The 25,722-nt window shown below is 39.8% G+C and overlaps 1 protein-coding gene across 1 annotated transcript in view; it reads right to left on the bottom strand.

The window, feature by feature from the left end:
• slc44a5b (solute carrier family 44 member 5b) overlaps positions 1 to 24,731 on the bottom strand; it is a 34,740-nt gene extending 10,009 nt beyond the window's left edge. Inside the window, exons 1-8 of the mRNA XM_083911424.1 lie at positions 24,567 to 24,731; positions 10,949 to 10,997; positions 4,431 to 4,504; positions 2,852 to 2,936; positions 2,491 to 2,575; positions 2,243 to 2,356; positions 1,167 to 1,227; positions 950 to 1,073 (exon numbers count right to left, since the gene is read on the bottom strand). Of these exons, the coding sequence (XP_083767550.1) occupies positions 950 to 1,073; positions 1,167 to 1,227; positions 2,243 to 2,356; positions 2,491 to 2,575; positions 2,852 to 2,936; positions 4,431 to 4,504; positions 10,949 to 10,997; positions 24,567 to 24,603 (629 nt within the window). The 5' untranslated portion in view covers positions 24,604 to 24,731. The remainder of the gene's footprint in view (positions 1 to 949; positions 1,074 to 1,166; positions 1,228 to 2,242; positions 2,357 to 2,490; positions 2,576 to 2,851; positions 2,937 to 4,430; positions 4,505 to 10,948; positions 10,998 to 24,566) is intronic.
• Positions 24,732 to 25,722: the final 991 nt, after the last annotated feature.

The following is a 25,722-nucleotide window of genomic DNA, read 5'->3' on the forward strand; positions in this document are numbered from 1 at the left end:
AAAGAAGAGCTCTAATTCACTTCCCTAAAGGTCACTGAAACCCTGTCTATAGACAAGAGTTTGGATCATATCCAGCACTGTTATGCAAACCTGCCTGCATATCTTGCTCAAGGGAGCAGACCTAATGACCACCAGGGGGCGCCCCCCACTCTCTATGTTATTTGACACCTAAAAGTAGGAGATGACAGGATGTTTTGAGGTAGATGTATGCCACAAATAATTTTATGATCTGTCCTAACTCAAGTCCACTGTAGCAGGTGAAGGGACGTGGGAACAGATTATCCATGATGAACAGGGAGAGTTAGTCTACAATAAGCTACTAGTTACAGCGGAGGCAAAGTTAAAAAGCTGAAATAGATTCATTTTGAGACCTTTCCACTCCTTGCTGCATGGCAGTTACTTGGCTATAAAAAAGGAAAGCATTTAAGCATGTTATCTTTCAAGGTCATTCAGGGCAAACAAAAGTCGATCACAGCAAACACAGAATCATGTATGTTTATAATATCAGCTCGTTGGTTTAAATACATGATTTCACTGCTTATCCAAGGTTTAAAGCTATCTCAGCCCATTAACATAGCGTAGATTTACAAAGCAGCTGTTGAAAGCTTGTAAGTACCACTGAAGTTCTTCTCTTGAACTTGCGGGTAAGCTGCAGTTTCATGCAATACACATGCAAATGACTATGAATGTGGTTGGACACATTCCTGGGCATCACTGATGTCAGTTACATGCCCACTTGTCCTACCCTGTAATATCTGTCCAGAGCTCTTTGGGTGCAGGGTTGGCATCCCTATTGACAGTATAACAGTTTATAAACACTTAATTTTACACGGTGAATGATTTAAGCATATTCTTTTACTAGAGGAAGAATGCCAGTTCTCATTTTAATGTAAGTGACTTTTCTATTTGCATAACTTAAAGATTCATGTTGCAGGGAAGCAGAGCTTACTTGGCAGCATCTTTGAGGTCGTTGACACTTCTCTCATTATTGTCACCGTCTTTGAAGATGGTCTGATTGGCTACAGTTAAAATTCCATTTCTTGTAATGAAATCAGGGAAGCACCGCTGAAGGACTGAAACACATTTTAAACATTGTTTTTGATTTTAGTGGCTTGGCAAACAAGTACTAGGCTATTGTGTGTTTACATTTATTCAGATGCCCTTACAAGGTCTGCTTGGCACGATCATAGATGGGCAGTCTTCATCTCGTATGACTTCTGCAATTGACTGAAAAGGAAATAAAGGAGACAATGATTCACCAATTCAAACCAAGAGATTCATCAGAGTACTTAACATAGAGACAGAGACATGAGACAGAGTGGAGGGGCCTTTCTATTTAATTCAGTGATCTTTGCATTGTTTTATCTGAATCGGCCTTGTAGTTTTATATATTTATATACATATCTTGTGTGCCAACAATTAGTCAGTTCACTTTAGCTCTTACTTATTAAACACTACAAATTACATTTTGGATTGAGAACATAAATTCAGTGTGGTCAAGTGAAGAAAATATTAGTATGTTTTACAAAAATAAAAATAGTTTTTAGAATAAAAACAATCTAACTTACAGATCTTACTTTAGCAATGTTTAATTTTCAGTGACTGTAGCATTGGTATTATTAATATGAATTATTCCTGAAGACCAAAGTATTCAGATGTGACGAGGACCGACTGAATTCGGTCTGATGTAACACTGTCATACTTGGGAGGATGTGGGAAGGGAAATCAATGATTCAGTTCAGACAGTATGACTGATCTGTTATGTGCTCCCACACGCCACCTCACTTTCTGGTTCACACACACCATCGTGCCAACGTCACCGTGGCTGAACTGCTGCCAGTCCACTGTGATGTGCATCAGTGGCTGTTAGCTCACTTCCGGACCGTTTCTCAAAACACATTCAAATGAGCTCTTCATTATAACCATTGTACAGGTAAACACAATGAAATCTGAGCAGGGATTACTTTTTGTTTACGAGCTATTACTTGTACAATTATATTTTCAAAAAGTCTGTTTACAACAGAAGAGAAAGAAAAGAAAAGAAACTCTTGTAATAAAGTAGCCGTTTTTGCCTCAGTTAAAATCTTAGGAAGTATGCACACATACAGCCCCCGCCCAAAGGAAGTGACAAGCTGAAATATACACATACATGAGCTGGTCTCCAAATTAACAATAGTTCAATGAATACATTTTCATCCTGTTTACAAAAAGACAAAACGGATCACTAACCACTGTCTCTCACCTTACTGCTAATCTCGAAGCCCGGCTGGCAGTATTGCTTGTAATATTGCCAGTTTTTGGTATTCCATGCATCCAGGAGAGTTGAAAATCTGTCAGGGCACTTGGAGACACAGAGCTGGAGGAGGCAACACATCCTTTTAATGAGAAAGCCCATCAATCTTGCATAATCAAGCGTGGAAGAAAGGTCGGAGAGGAACATAAAGCAGGGAAAAAATCTGCTGGTAGAGGGGGTATCATTCAGTCTCTTACCTGGGTTGTAGGGCACTGGAGGTTAATCAAAACTGCAGGATTGGCACATTTCAACATGTTGAAGTAGAATAATATGGCTTTGTTTCTGTGGAGACAAATGATGAAGATAAAGAGAGGATTAGAAGGATTCAAAAGACTGAGAAATCCGTCCATTACCGCAATGTGTTATCAGCAAGCATTTAAGCATGCACGACAGTGTACCGTGCAGTAAAGCTTGTGATAATTAATCACAAACTATCACCATGTATTGTGGTCAAATCCTTTTGTGAGGGAAAAGATAATGATGGAATGCTGACAGAAAATTTGGGGAACATAATTACACCAGTGTATAATAATTAAAGAAAGATATTTTTCCACTTACGCATTGGGGGTGTTCTGGTGGCCACAGAACTGACCGCGGCTGTCTGTTGGATAAACAACCTTCCTGGGGTCGCCATGGATCCAGGCTGAAAACATGACATAGCAGTTTTTAATTTGAACCACGCAGATTTTAACCATACTAGACACATGAAACTGGCGATGTTTCCACTTGGATCTTTTCCGACTCTCTGTGGCCCGTAAATTACACATTTTAAGTCTTAGATTGCACAAGTCCGACAGCTTTTTTATTTGACAGATAAAATGATCAGCTACCGAAAGATATATATTGCAATATTTTTTAAGTGCAGCTGGATTAAGGAGGATTCTATATGAGTCAAATGTAGTAGTGCATCAGACTACAGCCATGTGTGTCTTTCTATGTAAGAATAGGACCAAAATAAGCACAATACCACAATTAACAAAACAAAAAATGGAAATTTGTCCTGGAGGTTTGCATGCATGCATGTTAATTAAGAAGAAACATCTGCACAGATACAAACAACAACAACAAATCAATCCAGTTTAATTTGTTTGGTTCTGTTTCTCTTGATAGCAGTAGCAGTAACCCTGAAATTGAATTTACTAGGCAATTCTTGTGTTTCATTTGTTTGCTCAACCTGAAAAACACAGTGTTAATGTCTTTCACCTTGCCAGTCAATGAAGAGTGTGCTGAACGTGAGCACAACAAAGGCAGTCAATAAGTCTTTGACACAAGGAGATATTTGAAAAAAATATACAGAAATAACACAAAGATCATCAGCTGATTACTGACATGTCAGTGTGCATTTGTGATGAATAGCATGAGTGTGTGTGAAAGAGTGGCAAAGAAATGTAGTCAAGTGTGCTGGATAAAAAAAAGGATATGTTTTGTGTGAGAAAGGGGTAAAGAAGAGTGGCAGCACGAAAAAAGAGAGAGAAATAAAAGTAGAAAGAAAGAAATTAAATGGGAAACAGAAAAACTTGAGGCGAGACACAATAAAAAGAAGAGCTGATGGGGGAAATTCACAAGACTGCACAGCCTCAGTCAGTTGCAGACAAAGTGGACTCTGTCACACTCTAGTGAACTAAATGGCTTTAAGAAAATTTGAATGAAATGAGAGCCAGAGGGAATCACTGGTCGTCTAGTCAAAAAAACTTGTCAGGGACATCAAAATAGTATAGCATAACCCCAAAGCAATTTCAGTCAAAAGTATGGTATAGTTACTAATACGATAACCTCATGTTAGTCCCAGCCAGAGTTGCATGTTGTGGTGGAATTTCCACTTATTAAAAGAAAAGCCCATTCTCTGGGGGAGCTGCATTTAACAACTCCCCCATAATTTTAGCAATCATACATTTAGTTGAATTACCCACCATGAAATTACTAATGAGTCAAACAAAGAAAGATTATTTTCTCCAGAGCATCCTGTGGAGAGGAGCAGGGCCATTTTGTTTGAGTCAAATTAAGATTTTTTTCAAATTATCGTCACAGGCAGACACTTTTCACCTCCCAACCAGACCAGACCAGACCAGAACATATCACATCATGTTTGCATGTGTGGTTATGAAACTTGTAATCAGCAGCAATGTGTCAAACTCACCCACGGTACCCAGAGCGATGTAACCAAGGATGACAACGATGAAGATAACACAGCAAACCACATCAGTGCAGCTCCTGGGAGGGAAATTGTGTGAGAAAAAAATAGTATATTAAGATTAAGAGAAAAAGATTCTTTTGAATGGTTGACTGGAACAACTGACTCTGAGGAGTTGACTATTTGATCTAAGGAGACTGATTCGACAGCCAATCTAGCCTTCAAATCATTGCAGTGGCAGAAATGTGGTTCTGAAACAAAAGATCATTCCACTTGGACTATAGGGGTACTGAATGTCTGCTTTTGAATAGAATTGCTTGCTTACTCACAATAAATCATGACGCATACGTTTTCTGTGATCAGAGCACTCACATATGAATCCAAATCAATATCATGAGGCGATGTTAGCAGCGTGAATCAGGAAGGAGCCAGCCAACTCCACGTGCATTGGCATTAGGGGCGACCATAAACTGTGTTTATATACTTTAAATCACCTAACTATAAAACAAGGCTGCAAGAGTATAATGTTTCAGTACAGTGTTTCCGTGGAATTAATGAATTACCAGCTATTGGACTTCCTCTGCTCAGAACACTGCAGTGAATTTCAGTCTGCATGCATGCCCAACATAGTTGAAACAGAGCAGCTAATACTGGAAGTAAGGGCAACAGTGTGAGGAGAGGAGAGAAACATGACTGTTAATAACAGCAAAACGCAGTGAAGACTTTCACACTGAGCTAAAATGGAAAGACTGTGCTGCAACACATGTCTTTCAGTTGAATGGAATATCCAAATAGTCATATATTCGGGTCCAGCCCTAATAACAAGGTGTCGTCTGTATGCTGTGTTTTCAGAGAAACTGTAGTGGAGGTCTACTGACTTTCTAATGAGAGTCTGAATCCCCACAGTTAAATGTCCCACAGGCACAGAGACAGCGCTTTGAAGATTGCCTGTAGTATCCTCAGTCTGCTAGTTTGAAGCAGCGACTCAGAGTCTCTCTCGCTCCTTCTTAACAGTCTCATTGTTCCTCGCCCGCAACACGCTTTCTCCCCCTCCTTTCAACCCTGAGAAAAGCTGTCAGTCCAGCCCCTTATAGCCCTCAGACAGTGAAGAGAGACAAGAGCACTGATGCACACATATCAGCAGAGAATCAAGTCAACCAAAGAGGGATCAAATAGCTTAAATAGAAACGAACATTAATTCACATTAAGATGTAGGAAACAAACATACCTATTTAAACTGTATGATCAGTGTAGCTTCCTAGATTTAGGGTCAGCTATGTAAATTAAGCTTGCATTGCAAATTACCTCAGACTGCTTACAAGTGCAGCTGCAATTAAGATTTACTTTTTATGGTCCTGCATTAATACTGCAATAAAGCTTGCAATATATGTTAACAGGCTGCTCTGGTAGATTCGTTAGCAATGTAGAGGATTGGGGATGTTTTCTCTCCCAACAGGGCTGCTAATTCTCCTCATTTCCCATTTCACATGATGAATTCATTGCCGTTTACTCCCCATTCTTACCTGAATAACATGAAGACTGTACCTTCAAATTAAAAAATGTGATACTCCATTCACAGACCATCTGCCCTTTTTCTTTAGGCAAATATCCCATCATCAGCAAGAACTCCAAAAAGGAGGACATTGGATGACACAAGTCTAAAAGAGTAGTTGTCTGCCATATGAAATAAGTCATAGGGACTTGGTGTAAAGCCTTTTTTTTCTTAAAGCAATTATTTTGGGGGGATAATAGAGAAGCAAAGGCAGCTAAAGTGGGTACAGCTCTGCCTAGTGAAGGCAGCCAGTTTTACACTGACAGTGGATATAAATAGCAAAAAGACAACCTGCCACACTACAAGCAAAGCTGTTGCTGATATTGTGCATTTTATTAACAAAGGGAGACAAGGGAGTACCATTTCATTTAATTCAAAAAAGAACAAGGGGAAGAGCTGTCAGGGTTGCCATGGCAATGGTTGAATTCCTCATCTTTGAATCCCTCTCCTTTAACTTGAAGATAAGTTAGCTATCACTCGGCAACACATCATAGATTATTAAAGGGGGGGGGGGGTCTGAGGGGTTGGGGTCTGGAGCCAAACTTGCCTCTCTTCCACTGTAATGTGTTCCTCTAGATCCGCCTTGTTTCCCAACTCCCTCATATAGACATGACTGCATTATTAAGACAAAGTGCACACGCAGCACCAGAGTACGAATACAAAGTCACCTTTGAAGCATGCAAAGGTGAGCGTTGAAGAGAATCTGACAAAGTGAGGGGCGTGAAAACAATTCTGCTTTGTTCTCTTATCTCAGAAAAGCAGACCGCATCCAAAATATAGCTAAACTGCGAATCTATTCTGACCCCAACCTTGCCTCTTCAGATGTCACTTACTCATACCTTCACAGCAAACCCCAAACATTGCTCTGCTTGTATACTGTACTGCCAGACAGTTCTGATTTGAAAGAAAACACAAAAATCAGTACTGAAAGCTCTGTCTGTGCAACGACAAACTTTTGTTTGTGTTACATTTACAGGGCATTTTGAGTGAGCCACGTTGATATATATATATGGCAGCAGTAACACATAATGGCATGGGTGCTTGTGGTGTGAATCTGCCAGCCTTTCACTGCATTGTAACAGACATTAATAGGAAGGGATATTTGGAGGGTCAGACTTGCACACTAAGGGATTGTGTGCACGCAGAGTTTTTATAGATTGCCAGCAACCTTTTGCAATTGTGGCCACATCTGTCCGCCTTGAGAAAAGGCCCTGGACCCAGTGCCATTTTTCAGAGAGCTCTGTCTTTCTAGTGTAGCCCAGAGTACTCACACTGGTAAAGTATACCTAACCTGCCAGCCCCCTACCTGTCAGTATAGTCTCAAGTTAAGAAGCGCTTGAAATCTCGTCCTACCTGTGCCTTTCTGCCAGAAAAAAAACGCTATATGGTCACAGGCCCTAAAGGGATATTTCCCATGGTCACAAGAGAGACATTGGTTAAAGTGAGTAGCTTTTCTGACAAACATGAGGGTCCTTTAGGTATGTTGTTACACATGCTGCTATGGCAGGGAGCAACTGACTTGTAGTTAAATTTGTGAGTGCACATTTAACAGTGAACAACAATAAAAGGCATTACGACTGCAGTGCAATCGTGCCGTTTTGCTCATCTGGGTACATATTTTTGACACAGATTATATCTGTGTAATATATTTTTCATAGCTGGAGTCAGTTTGAATTAACACTACACCGCGTCCACTTCTGTATGTTTCTTAAGCCCAGTTCAGACGAAAGGTTCCCAACGCAACAAGTTGAAACTTGCAACTCCTTGCAACGTACAGGTCTGCAACGTTCTGAAACCTGCCCGTTCAGACCAATGCGACGAGACCAGACGAGACAGTGTATCATATCCATGGCAATGCCTTTCTGTACGTCTGTTCTAACCTCCGACTTTTCAGGCTTTTTTTCGTAGCTGGATATAATTTGTAGCATTATAAAATATAAATGAGGACAGAGATTGTGAGATACTCGCTACAGCTGCATTTCTATAGAAATGGAACAGAGAAAATACCGTTTTATTTCCCTGATTCACTGCTTTGTTTTGGATTACTGCGCTCGCTCTCCTTATTCATTGTCACTCACTCACTCACTCACTCACTCACTCACTCACTCACTCACTCGCTGGTTGAGCCTCCCTCGTTATCTGCCTTTTCAACCAGATGACATTTTGTCAGTGACTTGTCCAGCGGACCTTACTAAGACTTAATTGGCTGTTGAAACAGGTGACGTGTGTTACGTTCTAAAACCAGCTGCCTGCGATTTGACAAGTTGAATCGCTGGCGACGACATCAGCCGGCTAGATTCGCAACGAGACGAGTCAGTTCACACCGTTGCAACTTTGACCTGTGACGTTCGAAAACAGTTGCGTTGCGAATCTTTGGTGGGCTTTATAGGACTGCTAAATAACCACAGACATAGTTACTTCATTTAGGCGCCAAGCTTGCATGAAAACAAGAAGACCACAGAATCTGTTTCTCCCAGTTCTTGTTGAGAAAAGCCTCTGAGCCACAGGAACATCAAAGAATCCTTGGTGCCTTCACCCAGCTGAAGCAGTGAAATGGGCTGGAGAGGGTGCGATAAAGAGACACAGGAGGAATGAAACATGCCTTCACAGCATCCTGCTGAACTGACATTGAACATAAAAGAGATAAGAGCCTACATTACCCTTAGAAAATGAGTCATCAAAAAAGCCTCCAGGGGTTTTTGCTTTTCAAAATTCTGCTCTTCATTGTGCTGGAGAAATCAGGTCTTAAAATGTAGACTTCATTTTAAAAATATTCCATATATTCATATTTGCAGGGAAAATCTTCATCCTAAAGTTTATAGTTCTGTATTTCTAAATGGAGTTTACCCTCTCAGTCCCTGGTACAAAGTCATTTTCATCTCCGAGAGAGCCCATGTGTGAATACAGCTGCTCTTTCTCGATGTATTCATGGAGGGTGAATGAGCATGTTGATGACGTTTCTATCAGGCTGTGTCCAACAATGGAAGAAAACATACCTCAGATAGTGAAGAAAGGTGATTTGTACAAAGACGGCAATAAAAATGACAACCAGATTCGTGGACTGTTGTTTATGACAAAATTACAAACATTACCGTGGTATAATCTGCATTATGTCCTGCATCATGTCCTGCCTCCTGCCTCCCCACCCTAAAATCAAACTGAGTATTTCCAGTAAGTGAGAAGAACACATCTGACACAGAGAATCTCCTGCTGTGTGCTGCATGTGAGAGACAAGAAGAGAAACTATCGAAATATTTCCAGACCTGATTCTCCTGACATTGTCCAGAGTTCATATGTGAAAACGGCTTAGCTGTGAAATGTATAGAATGTAGCCCTCAGAAGTGCTACTGTGCTGGCTGAAAAACAGAAGACATCTCCCTGCAACAGCCCCGGTGATGTATGGACTACATCTGTTTGGGTGTTTCTGGTTGGTTAATAGTGTGTGTCATTGGGCTAACTCCAGCCACCAGCTTGACTTATGGACATTGATCTGCGTGGTGGAGTGGAAAGAGCTGCCAGCACTCGGCCTCAATCTTTATTAACGTGGCATGACAAATGATCAATCTATCAGCAAGCCAACTTGGGTGTGTGCCAAAAACATCAAACAATGAGCAAAATCAATAAACATGTAAGAATACAATTTTTGGAAGATAGTGACTAGTAGTAAAAGGGTCCGTTCACCAGAATTACAAAAACTAAATTTCTTACATAATTTTGGTGATATTTAAAATTGCGGCGGACAGAAGGCAAAAAAAACACCAGAATTGTATGTAGAGCAAGACCTTTTCCTGAGGGTCTCACTCTCCCCTCTCTTTCCAGTACATGAGCACGCCCATATGCTTACAATAACCTGAACTAGTACTAGTCACTCATTTCATCTCGATACTGTTGTATCGTGGGCGGATTACGGTCCTGTTTCATTTGCAAACTTTCAAACCAGCTCTTTGAGATGACATACTGTGATTTGAGACTCTAGCGACAAACATAAACTTGAATTAGCTGGAGTCATGAGCCTGCGGCTACAGTTGGCAGGATGCTAAACTATTAGCAACATTTATCCATCTCTGAAAAGCTTTGCCATAATAACACTTGTTTCATTGTCTCTTTTCTGTCAGACATTGCTGGAATCTAGCAACCAGCTTTCAAACAATCTTGAAGCTGCTCTCACAGAAAAGCTGCACAGCTGGGGTTAGCCTTTAGCCTACCATACATGAATTACGGCTCATCTGCTGGATTTATTTTTCCTCTTACACCACTTCAGGCATCTCCTCGTTCCTTGGTCTTGGTGGCAGGCTAATGCTGCCCTCCGAACTGCAGAGGCAGTGTAAGAAGAAACATAAACACAGCAAACAAGAAGGTATTCGCGCTACAGGCTGACCCCAGCTGACCAGCTCTCCAGACTGTTTTCACAGAAAATGTCTGCTCCTAGACAAAAAACTGGGCTACATTTTTACACAGTTTCATTCCTCTATGTACTGTACTCTACTGTGTATAGATCGGTGCCAACAAAGTCTCTCTTATCTAATCATTTATCCTTAAATTAGCTGCAGCTGTGAACCTTTGTTTACAATTAGCAGAACTTTCACAGAAGGGACAAGCACACACATCTGCATTTGTAGGACAGGCAATAGGAAGACTCTCTAAAATGATCAATTGGCCAACGTCTCCCTTCACAGGCTTTATTTTCTGAAGCCTTAAAACCTCTCTTTTTCTCTCAGACCACTTGAGTTAGGATATGCTGAAAGATTATTATGGACCCCCCCCAACACCACTAAAAATAAACTGCCTACCTCAGCTTTAAGTGTAGATAGTTTTGAATTGATTGAAGTTTTAGACATCCATTTCTGAGATTTCTGCCTTTCTAATACATTGGAGGTGAGTGTAATTTAGTGTCCTTTTATCATCTTCAGTGATGACAAAATTTATCTTAAGTGTGTTTGTAAACATATTTGTGATGTTGAGTGTGTAGTACCTGTTGTGAACAGGTCCTCTGAAGTTTGGGTCAAACTTGCGTGGCTCACCTGTAAGACAAGCAGAGTACTGTGAGATCAACATAGAGTCAAATAGAACAAAAATAAAATGCACTGAGATTTCGTTAATAGAATACAGATGACAGAATTTCAAAGTGTACTGACTGTCTGAAGAGACAGTCAGTACAGAAGAGTGTAATTTAAAGCAAAAAAACAAAAACAGTTAAATCCCCCAGAATAACATATGCAAACGGATATGAGCAACATCTCATAACACTGACACCATATACTACAGTAGTAAAGTTTACCTGTAAACTAAACCCGCAATGCCATTCAACTAAGCAGGACAATCTAACTAGGCCATTTCACAGCGCAGCTCTCCTAGGACTGGGATGAAGAGGGATGATAACACTGATGAGGCAATAAAAGCCAAAACAATGTAGCTAACACAATATAATAAATCATTTTTACAACTTTTAAGCCAAATAGCTTATCTGGGTCACTGTGAGGATTTCCCATTTGACCAAGCAAAGTGAATACTGAACTACCGTTGCAGGTACCATCAGTCAGCCAATGGGCTAACTCCGACTGTATGTGCTTGTAGGTGTGAGGAAGCGCATGCATTTACATTCTTGACTGGCTGCTTCTTTGGTGCCCGAGTAGTCTCTACCCCAGTTGAAACTAAGTATGACGTGTTGTTGAGGACCTATTAATCACCACCTGGAGCGCAGTATCTCCAAGCAGCTGGGGCAGACTTGGGGGCAGCATGAGTGGGCCTATTTTCCATCTGCCCGTTTCCCAAACTGATCCTGTCAAGAGCGGTGCAAGCCAGCCTTGCTTCTAAAAGTGTGAGGAATGAGTATGTGGTACTGCGTACAAATCACGTTCTGGGCATACTATAAAATGTAATAAGTCCTAAATTTAACAAGCACAAAACTCTTTTTGTCAGCAATGAAAAGGCCAAAACCAACAGCAAATTAATTTTGATAACAAGTATTATAAGTAAAATGACGAGTCTGATGATAAATTATGTGTCATGATACAGGGAGTAAGATTCAATATATTACAAACCTATAAAAAAGACGATATATTGCACTTTTTTAAATGTCAATTTAGGAAAACTCACCTGTATAAACACACCATCATATGCATAAAATCTTGGTTAAATCAATCAGAACAATGTGATCTGCATTTACCACAGTCCCTATGTGGCTGTCATGTCATTGTTTGTAGCACAAACAAGACCACTTTCCATTCATCCATTAATGGCTGAAGATAGATTACAAAACTGCTATCTAGTGGTGAGGGATTTAAACAAAACACTAAATCAACCACTGTCTGCCAACGATCCTTGCATGTAAACTATTATTAATAAATTGAGGGTGTTTTTGAAAATCAATGCAGTGTCACAAAACATAATATCATGATGTTCAAGTGTATCAATATTTTCTCACAACCCTGTGTGCTGTTTGTAAAGTGGTGAATAAATTATGTTTCCAGTGTCACAAACACCCCAAATGACTATTAGTTATCAGAATTTGATCCAATTGGTCTAATAACATATAGAAAGCCATCTTGCAATGTGCTCTTGTCTCTGCAAAATGGTAAAATTATTGTGATGTCAATACTGGTCATACTTCCACTAAATGTCTTGCTGTTCTGCAGAAGAAGATTGTACTGGCTTTACTTCATCTGCCAATAAACATCAATAAATGCAAAAACACAGCAATATCTCTTATTTTGTGTCTAACAAATAGGAGTGTCACAATTTAGATTCTAAATCGTAAATGGATCGAAATGTGCTTTCTAATACGACCATCAAAATCAAAAACATGATCAGCAATTCTTCAAGGGGGCGGCTGTGGCTCAAGGGGTAGAGTGGGTGTTCCCATGCCAAAGATCGGCTGTTTGATCTCAGCTCCCCCGGCTCCTCTGGTCCACATGTCGAAGTGTCCTTGGGCAAGACATTGAACCCCCAAATAGCTCCCTGTGCTGTGCATGGATGTGAATGGAAGTCGCTTTGGATAAAAGCGTCAGCTAAATATAATGTAATGTAATCCCAGTATTTCTTTCTCCACCCTTGCTTACTTGTGCATGTCCGAAAACAGAACTGTTAAATCATCCTGCTTCGTTGAAGTGAACATTTCGCCTCCCCTGTGAGTTATGGAAATAACGAACGGTGGGTGAGTGTGTGTGTGCCGAAGGGACTTCATGGTGCATTCAAATGCACCTCGTAAACTCTGAAAAAAGCTGTTGTAAAGTTTCCTTCTGCCTTCTGGTTCTTATTTTAATTATTTAACAGTTTGCTCTATTGACTTGGTAAATACAGGAAGTTAGTATTAGGATATTTTAAATAAAGGATTTAAATTTGATGGCCTAAACTTATGGCCTAATGTGGTACATTACCTCAATAATATGGTTATAGTAGTATAGTTATATAGTTATATTACACCATGTAACTTCTTTTTTTAAATAATTTAACGATGTAAATAACTCAACTCAATAGTCTGACAATTACATAGCTGTCAGAGATGGAAAAAATAAAAAAATTTTATTTTCTTTTTTTCATCGGGAATGTAGCCTAACTGTAATGTGACCTTAAAATCACAGGTCAAATGTAATCGTTGATTTGGAGAATCTTGACACAAACTACTTACAAATTTAACACATATTGTACACATTACCCCAGCTTTAAGTATATAATCACATTTTGGACAGCAAGGGATCTGTGTAATGAAATAACTGCAGCTGATCATTGGATAAAAAAAATAAAAGTTGTAAATCATATTTTGTTGTAAGTTCTGCACCTCAAGCAAAATTCCCTTTTGAAACCAAATTTCAACTGTTAACCAGCAAATTATGAGACATTTTGACATGTGTACATATATAGCTTAGTAATTATAATTATATAATGCTCGGACTGGACACAAATTAAACAACACACCGTTGCAATGTGAAAATCCCCTATGATGCAACGCACACAAAAACACACACAAACTCCAGAATATAAAACCATAGAATAAATGTTTCAGCAGAGTAAAATCTAGTAGCTGCTACTCACAAACCGCCAGCTAAACACCCCATAGTGACAGTGAGTTACTACAAATGTCTGAGCATAATGGAATTTCCTTTAAACAAGGTTTCTAAAAGGTAATATTACATACATTCTTACCTGCCCTTTCCCCACTGGGATTTCTCTACCAACCAGCAGTGGTTGTCAGAAGGCTAGATATGCCAAATTGCTGGGCCAACTATATAAAATTGTAAGGAAAAGTGCCTTAGCAATAGATTCGCTCACCAATAACCATCGTCTCTCTAAGTCAGCAGTAAAAAAAAAAAAGAACTGGACCGTAAGTATACTTGCATTTAGGTGAGTTGGTATTGCCAAATGTGTTCATTCTTACAAAGTGCATATTGGAGAGGGGCGAGAATAACTATGACAGATGGAAAACTGCATGTGCCAGTCTACAGTCGGCTGGTCTCATGACCACATGGGGTTATGTTGCAGCTAGAGATCATAAGGAAATTTCTTACATGCACTGTAGGTGAAATAATGACAACTTCAGCTGTTTGTCATTACAGCAGTGTGAGCTTCTAAGCTTTCTTTTAAGAGAGCTTACTTAATATGAGAGGCTCCTTGTCCCTTTTTCATTGCTGTTAAAAAGAGGATTTTATAGCCATCTGTTTGGCTGTCACTGAAAGCTACTCACTTGAGTTGTGGTCTAAAAAGGGATATGTTCTGGGTTAAGTGTGTGGATTCCTCAGCCAAGGACACAATGTCACCGGACCAGGTGCTCACTGCAGCATTTGCACAGCACTGGCACTGAATATAAGGAGGATGCTACACTGTATTTCAAGTAATTGACCATGATGACAGCCTTAAACATGCACATTGCACAAACTATCTACACATAATCCTATATATGAGACAGATTGGAACATTCATGACTGAAAGGGTGTTTTTTTTCAAAAGTTTCAAACAATATGGGAGTAAGAACCACGCTGCTGACTAACCAATAACCACAGGACAACTAAAGTGAATCAGATACCATGAGGCAGGGTTGAGCATCCCAGCTTACATTCAATTTAAGCATATGAATTAAAAACAGTTCCATATTATACAGTTGTTTTCACATAGGAACAGCGAACAATTTTAGGAATATCAGGTCTGGAGAGCTGGAGTTTCTCTTTTACATGAAATATTCAGTGTTAGATGCGTTCACATTTTAGGGAATTACTTGGTTTAGGCGAAGGGGAGGGGCGTCAGGTATAGCATGTAGGAGGGAGGACATGACACGGAGTACACTAAAACGACGTAGCCGGTTCTTTATTTGAACGTAAACAACAGTCACTTGCTGTTCTTTGAATTTGTCTGATTTATTTCGGCTCAGTCTTTACTGATAGAGGTTCCCGAATCTATCTCCAGTGTAAATCAACCCTCTTCTTCACAGTTGGAAGTTTGTTTTGCTTGTTTGTTGGCCAATGAATGATATAATAATCATCAACACAACCATCACTCCAAGGGTGAATACACCAGAGAATGAGCGGTTGTATTCACACACTAGTGTATTCGGATATTATCCAGTCTTTGTACTAGGAACCTGACAGGGTAAACACTGATTGGTTCGACCAAATTGGACATTTGCTGTGTCACATACAGCCCCGCCGGGTTATATCCAGATAATTTCAGGTTTGCAGTGCATGTGTGAAAGGGGCTCAGAATTTAATTTAGCCCTTTTAAAGTCAGCAACTGTGCATGATGTACTGACAGAGTGAACTATTCCTCTGTGTTGTGCCTGAAGTTCCCTCCAATTGCTTTTATATCCCGGTGGTTGTTGCAACACCCACATGGCCAACAGGCTGCCTCACATTAACTCACATCAGAGCTAATTAGAGGTACAGCTGCTGGAGGTGAACAAGATACACAGCTAACTACTAGACTGAGTCAAAGGTAAGAAATTTAAATGGATTTAAAAAATCCTTTCACAGATCCTCCAAAGTTGCATGAATATTCAAAACATATGCAGGTCTCCACAGTGCGGGAGCAATTGTGACACAAACAGGTTGGTCCATATGGTGAGTGCAAGTTGAATCACACTGACATCAAAGAGCGCCAGTGGTGAGAAAACAGATTGTGGCGCAGCTAATGTCAGTAAGCAGAGCTTTTTTTTCCAGTCATATCAGTTGTTTCTTGATAATCCTAGTGTTTGGAGTTATGGAGCCTGCCAGTATGTCCGACAAGAGGAGCAGCAGGCAGCGTGGTCTCCCGCCAATAGACGAAAAATGAGGACAGTTGTTATGTTGAACAAAACACAGAATATGAAACCGTCAATACAGTTTGACAGAGGGAACAAACATGTGATTGCATACTCTCTCCAATAGCATGTTATAATATAGTATACAGCATACTTAGATATTCTGGATTACAAACCCCTTCATTCTTGCAAAAAAACATTTAAGTGACAGGGCATGTGCTTATTCAGCAAAGCTAAATTTAGCTGCTGTTTCTACTCACTAGATCAGCTTTTCTACCTCTGTTGTACCTTTCTCTGACCCACAAAACAGATTTAAATGAAGGGTTAAAAGAGAGTAGTGGAAATCATCAGTGATGCCTGGATACCAGCAGACTGCATTAGATGACAGCTGTTTAGACTGCACTGCAGTCTGCTAGTGCAGGAGATGAGGGTGGCGGACTGGATGTGTGCTGCTGGCTGTAGTCAGGCTGAAAGAGGGTTTGTAGTCAACAACATTTGGAAAAAGCCTTACAGGCATGCTACGCTGGGACAGCTAAAGTCACCGTTAGCTCTGCTAGCTGTTAGTCTCCTCTGTTGGATAATGCCATCGCCTCCTGCCATGACTGAAAGAATTAAGCATAACACAACAATCACGGTGGTAATCAAAGGCTCAGAGGCAATGAGGCTGGACGGGGTGAGGAATTACACATCAGCATCAGACAAAGGCTTTGGCAGTAATCTTCGCTCCTGAATCCTTCTTGAATTTGCAGCTAGTCTGCCATAGCAACAAGATCTATGGATCGATTTACAGTTGCGACGACCCAACACCATAAACTAGGTATGTGACACATAAAAATGATGTGATAAAATTCTTTCTTCCAATAGAGGTTTAATAAAAGCTCTCAAAAAAGATCAAAGGTGCTGTGACAATGCCTCAATTTGAAGTCTGTACTTCCTGTCCTGACAGATTCTGAAGTATGTGCTGAGATTGACTGCTGCGAATCAACTTCAGAGTGCCTGTGCAGGAAAAGAGCGAGATATAACAACCTAGCCTGGAGTGATAAAGCTTCAGGGGAAAGTCACAGAAGCAGTTCATCGCCTTGTATTTCACAATTTGGGAGGAGACTAAATTGCACACTTATCTCCTGCAGCTCACTTTATCATAAGGTTAGACTACACAGTAATTATGTGTACATTGAGTAACATATACGTGTATATATATATATATATATATATATATATATATATATATATATATATATATATATATATATATATATAAACATACAGTATATATGTATCTATCTATACTTTAGGAAGCAAATATCACTACAGATGCTGTGAGATTTGAAGAAAGATAACCAATTAATTAAATGGCATCAGCCTATAGTACTTACCGTATACACTAGCAATCTTAAAATTAAATTACATAAACCACATAATTGTCAAATATAAAATGGGTGAGCATGTTAATCATACAGTTAAATGTTGTCATTACACCCTTCAGAGTAAAACTCCCTTACTTTCCCCCATTTCACTTTCTCCCATTTCCACAGCCCCCCCTGCCCAGCGTTTCTCAGCTCGTATCCATAAATCCATCCAGTACACAGACACATCAACACGGGCAGACACAGGCACCAGTGTGCCCAGGCTCCACTGTCCAACACAGGCCTCTTTCATACCGTGGTCAGGCAAACAGCTCGAACACTGCAGGTGCTCTACATGGGCTGGGTCAGAGAGGCCATTTGGAAAGGACTTTTTTTGTTGTTTTCACTCTGCTGCTTCATTTCCAAGACATGGAGAGAGTGGAATGCTGTGAGACTGTACTCCTGTAAAAGCTATGTTGGGCTTAGATGCAGCTACAACTAAACAAAAAAGAAAAAATAGAAATGATGAAAATTCAGCATAATGATGTTGCTCAGCGGGGTAGGCACATCCTGAAAGTCTGAATGCTGTATACAGTATGTTCATACATATTTGATGAAAGCACTGGCTTCTGCCAATCCAGAGAGGCAAGCAACGTTAGTAACACGGATTTGGGACTTTGGGTTTTCCTGTATCTGTGTCTGTATTTCAAAATTAGAAGCATGGCACAATAGTAACATGGCTGCTTGGGTGTAAGACTGCCATAAAGATAAAGAGGACAGTAAAGCTGTGATTGGAGAAACGACTGGGAGGAGGTCAGAGCATAGTCTGTAGGGCAGAGATTTACTGTCAGGGTCACTGGAGCAGACATTTACAGGCAAGGTTTCATTTAAGTAAGGTTTCTCACATACCACTGACGCTCACACGCATGCTCGCCGTCACTAACAAGTGAGAACAGTATTATGATCACAGAAGTCTAAAATTTGGAGTCCCTCTAAAACAAAGCATTTGAAAAGCTCAAGATGGCTCCCCTTTTTCATGTTATTCAAATATTAAAACTGTGGAGAGATAATACACACAAACACTCTCCATGTAGCACAATAAGTCTCTTTTTCTCTGCCTTTTCTATTGCCCCCACTGTACAACAGGACAATCTTTAAAGTGCTTGTCTTCTTATTGAGACAAGGCAACAATATCCAGATCTCTGGTTTAGTTCTACTTAGCAGAGCCCCTTGGGACCCTCTCAACTATTAGCAGATGCTCGAGGACTGAGTACTTGGCATATCTGGTTTGGTAGCCCAGTGGGTTAACTGCTATCAGTGCATGGACAGTATTCACTGTGCATATTTTCAGAGGGAAGCAAAGGCACAGTGAAAGCTGACATCCCCTCAAATGCTGAGAATAGTGGTATCCAGGTTGGGGATCGACCCCCAAGAGGGGAGTTAGTATCTGAGTGTGTCAGATGCTGACAGCAAGCCTGCTGCTCCGAGCGGAGAAGTGGCAGTATTGTGGCTGAGGCTTTGTGACCTTGGTTACTTCTGTGGGAGCCTCCAGGCATGTCAGTGGCAGCCCGTGTTCCTGTGAAACGAGGCTCACTACTGCTACTGTAGATCAGCGACAGGCTCAACCGGCTTTGGCCTGGATTTATAAAGACTTAAACATAAGAGGATATGCTACATCTTGATATCCAAATATGCAATTCAATACACACACCAAGGGGAAGAAACACACTTATACACACCTACATATGTAGGCTTCTACACACTGTAATTAATGCTTAATCCTTAAGTCTCATACTCAGTATTCAAGATTTGAAACATCCACAATCAATTCCTCAATTTTTTTCTTCCCAGTCAGGTATTAGTGTTGGTATCCTGAAAAACCAAGACGGAATAAGGCAGATTGCTCCATTAGTATCGCAAAAATATGTAAAAATTAATCGGTACTGAAAACAGGTTACTGTACATATAATCTCACCCTGTAGGCAGATTTAGGGGAATAAGATTTTCAGCACTTTACTGGACTAATTATGATGTGTTTTTTGGTCTTTTGTTTTACCAAATCCTCTTCTGGCTTTACACAGGAAAGTTTTATGATGGGCAGGATTTTTACTGAAATGTGCATATTTGGCACTGACAAAAAGCCAGTAAAAAGTTGAAGGTCATGTGGAAGTACTGTATCATCGACCAGTAATGTGGCTTTATACAGTGCTAGTGTTTGTGTGTCACAGCACTTCAGTTTTCAAATATCTTTGGTTGCTAAAAGTAGCAAGAAGTGTCATTGCATTATTTTAATTTAATGACTATACCACGATCAGACTTAATAAACCAAGTGCCATTTTCCTATCTTCCATTAGATGAGAGTAAAATATGTTTTCATACCCTAAGGGTGGGCCAATTTGGTCAAAGTGAACATCACTTCACTGTCTGTGTTCTCCAACAGGGAATCGTCTTAACCTCTGGCTTTCAACTCAGATCAGCATCAAAGACACTTAAACTCTGATACATCTGCACACCTACAAGGTACAATTCCCTCAAATGTGCAAAAAAACTAAAGAAATACATCAGAACACCATGTCCCTTTTGTTCTTTCTTTGTTTCAATCAACCTAGCTCTACATGTCCAACTATGTTTCCAGCAAAAAAGTAGCTGTATCTCTCACTCATTTTTCAGTGTTTCTTTGGCTTGTCTTTCATATTTCACTGTCAATGTCACTTGGCCTTCTAGTCATGAACAAATACTGCTATATTTGTACTGCAAATTGGAAATTTAAAGTCTCCATAATGTTGCTTAGAAAGCCCCTTCACTGCTGAATGTTCCACTTTCACAAATCACAAATCACCATCTCGCACTGTGCAGAATGTGAACATGAAATATTTACTGACTCACCCCTATCATTAGTGTGAATAATATACTTCTTACAGACATATCTCTTGAGAAAAGACACAAATTAGTAGCAAAAGAACATAACCTTGTTAAAAATAATGAGCAGATGTCCCATATAGTCTATTAAAAAGTGTAGGAGCATGACAGTCGGTCTTCATTTGACATGTATTTGTAGAGGACAGTGACACTTAAAAAGCCCATAATAGCACTTAGTCCTGGGAGCAAAATGGGCCATTTGAGTCACAAACTTCTCCGATTGCAATTTCACAGGAAGAGGCTGTGAATGTTTGATTCCAAACCAAGGCTCTCCGCTTTCTGTAAAGACACGGCATTGACTCTATAAAAATGCAGCGTTTAGGGGAGCTGCTCATGCGAGAAATTTGTTAATTAACAGTGTGCCCGACTCAACACTTTCTGTGGTGAATGGAACTCATCTAAATTGTTACTTACAAACCTGTCACAGAATGATTATGAGCTATTTTTCTACTTTTCTGACTGACTGAACATTTCAGCAGTACAGTATATGCCCATTGAACACTCGCCATAGTTAGAAACATTATATTATATACTAGCCTAAAGAGTGCACTTCAATCCAGGATGTAGAGCAAGTTGAGAATGTGAATGATGGGATGGCAGGTAGTTCGACCAGCAGCTAAAACATGGCTCACTTATGCTTTATCTTGTGTTTTGCTGCTTTTTATAAGAGTACATGTAATTTATGTTAATTCAAAGAAAATCCGAACTCTATATTAGGGCTGGGTAATAATTAAATGTTTATGTGAAATGGTATCATGACAGTCCCTCCTCCTGCCTTATTTACTTCTGCTTCAGTGGTTCCCTACATTTCCCAGAAATAGGCTACTCAGAATTTTCAAGAGAGTAGGAGGGTTCCCTGTTGAGGAAATAAAAAGTGAGAACACTGGCACTTCTTCCACAAAACATGCCTCATGGATACTGTTCATAAAGAAACTGGTGTCTCTGCTTTTTCTATTTCTTCTTGTGTGAAATTTGAGTGTCACTGCAATGTGGCAGATCTAGAAACAACCCCTTTTTCTTTATTTCTACAGAACTGACATCATGATCAACTTAGCTAGTCGGACAATAACTATTTAATTAGCTGAACTACAAATTATATACTGGATAGAATCACTCACTTTATCTTTTGGAATAAGAGAGATAAGCCACTAAAGAAAGCCAGAAATGGTCGGTAACAAATATGATTACTATCCACTCCATATTTAAACAAAGGCAGTGAGTGAAACATTAGTTGCAAGTTGTTATTCTCTGCTTAGTTTTGAGACCACAATATTCTGAATTGCTCTTTTCCCAAGCTAGCTGATGGAACAAAACCTCCGGGGAGCCAATAACATAAAGCAGCTGACCTAAACACAGGGAGGCCCCATAACTCCATCCCATGCTCCACTAGCTGGGTCGTTGGATGCTGTTAGGCAAAATTATGTTCCTTAATTAAACTGTCTCAATATATTCTATGTAATCCTCTGGAGAGTAGCACTTGAGTTGAAGCAATAGAACATAATGCAAGTATTATATTATCCTACACTATCCTATAATTTTTTGTTCAATGCAAAGTTATACAACATGTGATCTCTAGAGTCAGGTTTATGGCGATAGGATTTGTAGGTCCTATGGTTAGCCGCACGTCTACCAAGAGCAATGAGAGTCAACTATAGATGACGGGTTGCAATCGTGATTGGCAGAGTGCTGTAGTCATGAGGTCTGAGGGACACACAGGGTCAGCATATGGGAAATAACAGCAAGACACAGTAGCTTTTCCTCATCAAGAGCTGTCAGGAGCAGCCCCTGTCACACCAAAATAGTACAGCTACTGTATCTAAGTTGCCTCTTGGACAGTCATTTTGGTTGTGATTATTACATAAAGTTTTATATATATATATATATATATATATATATATATATATATATATATATATATATATATATATATATATATATATATATATATATATATATATATATATATATATATATGATGCATTTATAACTGATAAAGATATGGCTCTGCTGTGCTGGCCCTGATAAGCATGACATGAAAACGTTAATAATTATATAAAGTCTGCATTATAGCTGGGGTTAGACTCAGATGATCATGTCTTTGGTCTACCTTTGCCTTTTTGGTGAGCATGAAATATTGGATCGGTGTAGATATGGTCAAAGGCACTCCTTGTCTACAGCAACATAGAAACAATTTGAAAATCTGAAATCAAATTGTTCTTTTTTGAGAAGCTTAATTTTCCACTGTTTTACAAATGTTTCATTGAAAGCAGGCATTAAGCCCCCTGTCAGTGTTGTGAATTGCTTAGTCTGGGTTTCAATAGTTGGTTTGTCACGATAGCCTTGTAGTAGCGTGAGAGCAACTGTACACTGACAACAATAATGAAATTGTGAAAGAAGCACTTAATGTTAAGTTTCAATGATTTTTGGATGATTGCTAAATATAGAAGGCAACATTTTCAGCTGTGGAAATATGAATACTGGCATCACACCTCAAAAAGCCCCCACTATGGTAAAAAATCACCAGTGTAAGAGAGTCTTTGTTTCAGAGGAAAGACACTGTGTGGCATATGGTGGTGATAAAGGATTATATTGCTTTGATAAACAACATGATTACTAAGGCAGACTAATGGACAGAAAAGCTGCCCACGTTCTGTATTAAATATATCCATACGCCTGGAGCGGAGAAAATGCCACTTGGAGGCAATAAATCCTTTGTTATCAAAAGCATTCAGAGGGCGCATTGCTTTTAATCTTCATTACTAACTGCACTACATGGACTGCAGTTGTTAAAATGTTGTAATTAACCTTAATGTAGGCGAGAAGAGAAGGAGGAAATTGGAGATAAGACGTTGTTTACTCCCCTACAATTATTATTATTATTATTTTACACATGGTAAAAAAACACAAGGCAAAAATTCACATTACAGGAGTTAGGCTACGGATAATTATTGAGTCAGAGTAGATTGAAAATAAGAAACACTTACAGTAATAAGGCTACTCATGCAAACAACCATTTACAAAAAATGTGTAAATTACTGGGTATTTGAACCCTTATATAGCCAACTGATTGCATGTCAAAAAGAAAAAGGGATACAAAACTAAAAATAAGAAAAAACAGACGACAAAACAAAAAAGTATGCATTATTCATGTATCTCTATGCTTTCTAGTTGTGTAACAGTTTTTTTCCCTGTATGACCCTTTCTGTTTTCTTCTTTACATGTTTGTAATAAATCTAAATCATATCAAATCCAATATAAGCTTTTAGCTAACGTCCCTGTGTAAATCATGGGGTCATTCGTGCTCATATAGATTACAGCTAAAACTAGTATTATTAATCTCTCTTTAAATAATCAAACTGTTTATGTATTTCAGGTAACACCGATGCAGATTATTCTAAAGACATTTGAAAATATGTCCGTTAAATAACCGTTTAAAACGTTATTCTACCGTTACTGCGTATTTGATGTCAAACCAAATTCAGATATCAGTCAAGTTTAATTAATGCCAGTTTCTCAATGCTGTGCAAAGTTGAGGATATTTCCACTATATTCTGATGGTTCAGCTTAAACCAAACGATAATGTAACGTTATTAATACAGAACATAATCGGCGGACTACTTGATAACGAAAATAATGTTACATTACGTTGTCATAGTAACGTTACATATATAACGTTATATATGCAGAGACGAATTGAGGACAAGAGGGGGAAAGTGAGAGGACTTATTGTCTCTGAGGAGTCCGACAACACAAAGGCAAACATTATTTATATCACTGTTAGTTAAGCAGGTGATTTACCGTGAACTACACGAAAAATGATGGAGGCGGCCGAGAGAAACACACACAAAAAAGACGTTAGGCTACTTATTCGACCGTTAAATGGCCGTTTAAACATGATTCTACCGTTGACGTTACTGCGTATCAACCGTTAAATAGTTAGCAACTGACAATGTCCGCTAGCTAACGTCCCTGTAAATCACAGCAAGGGGTTAAACATCATTCCCACTGAAGAATATAACCCGTATATCTTGTTGTCATAACGTTACACAGCACAGGGGAAAATATCTTGGCGTTTTTACAACAAAGACGAACAGACTCACCATAGTAAGAGGAGGGGATGTCCGTCTTTCTAGCCATGGCACTTAGTAGGACAAATGCGTCGTCTTGATTTTGGAGACCGCATATGAGAGTCGAGGTGAAGTGCAGTTATTTTTAGTGCTTTTTCAACGGTCCCGTCGAGAAATAAACACAAGAACACTGGAGAGGTACTGGGGCTCTTTGGAGGATGCTTCGGCCACGCAGCTGAACGTCAGTCGTGTTTACAGCGCGACGTCATTAATTATTCCAAAACGGTCTTAAAGGGGACGTGCACCGCCGCTGCTGCTGCTGCTGCTGCTGCGAGTCTGCTGCTGCTGCTGCTGCTGCTACTGTTACCCTTTGTTAGGATCTGAGACTGTATACAGATGTAGAGCACGACGTGTCTATGCAGTTCATCCTCTGACATGAACATATGAACATATGGAGGATTTATATCAGCGATGCTACAGAACACAGGGATTAGACACTGCCCAATGTCTGCAAGAAGAGTGATGATTTCCAGGCTGCTTGTTTGGTTGATTAATAAAACAGACAGTAATGCAGGTAGTATTTTGGGTGGCAGTGACATCTCTGTCCACGCTGAGGTGGAGAAACACTGACCTCAGCTGGGATTTCTATGATATTGCAAGGATTTTTTTAAATCTCTTTGTCTCCCTCTTTAATCTGAAGAAGAAGAATTACTTTATTTATCCCGCACGGGGAAATTGAATTTTTTCACTCTTATTAATATACATGTTACACACACAGGCCCGAAATACACACATGCACAAACAGGACCTATACATGCAATTAAGGAGAGATGTTAGAGCGAGGTGGCTGCCAGTGACCAGCACCCCGAGCAGTTGGGGGTTCGGTGCCTTGCTCAACAGCACCGAGGCAGTGCCCGGGAGATGAACTGGCACCCCTCCAGCCACCAGTCCACGCTCCATACATGGTCCAGACAGGGACCTGAACCAGAGACCCTACGGCCCCAACAGTGGCATCAATGTAGGTTTTCTTTATATGCTACTCTTAGGGGGTTCCACTCATTTTGGCTCATTAGTTTGAAGTTGAGCAGAGCTTTGCTGGAATCATATACTGCAATGCCACCAGATTTTAAGAACTAATAACAATGATAATAAAGGAACAACTTATCTCACCCAAACCGGTGCAACAAAA

This window comes from Echiichthys vipera (genome assembly GCF_963691815.1).
Source record: "Echiichthys vipera genome assembly, chromosome: 3".
Taxonomy (NCBI): domain Eukaryota; kingdom Metazoa; phylum Chordata; class Actinopteri; order Perciformes; family Trachinidae; genus Echiichthys; species Echiichthys vipera.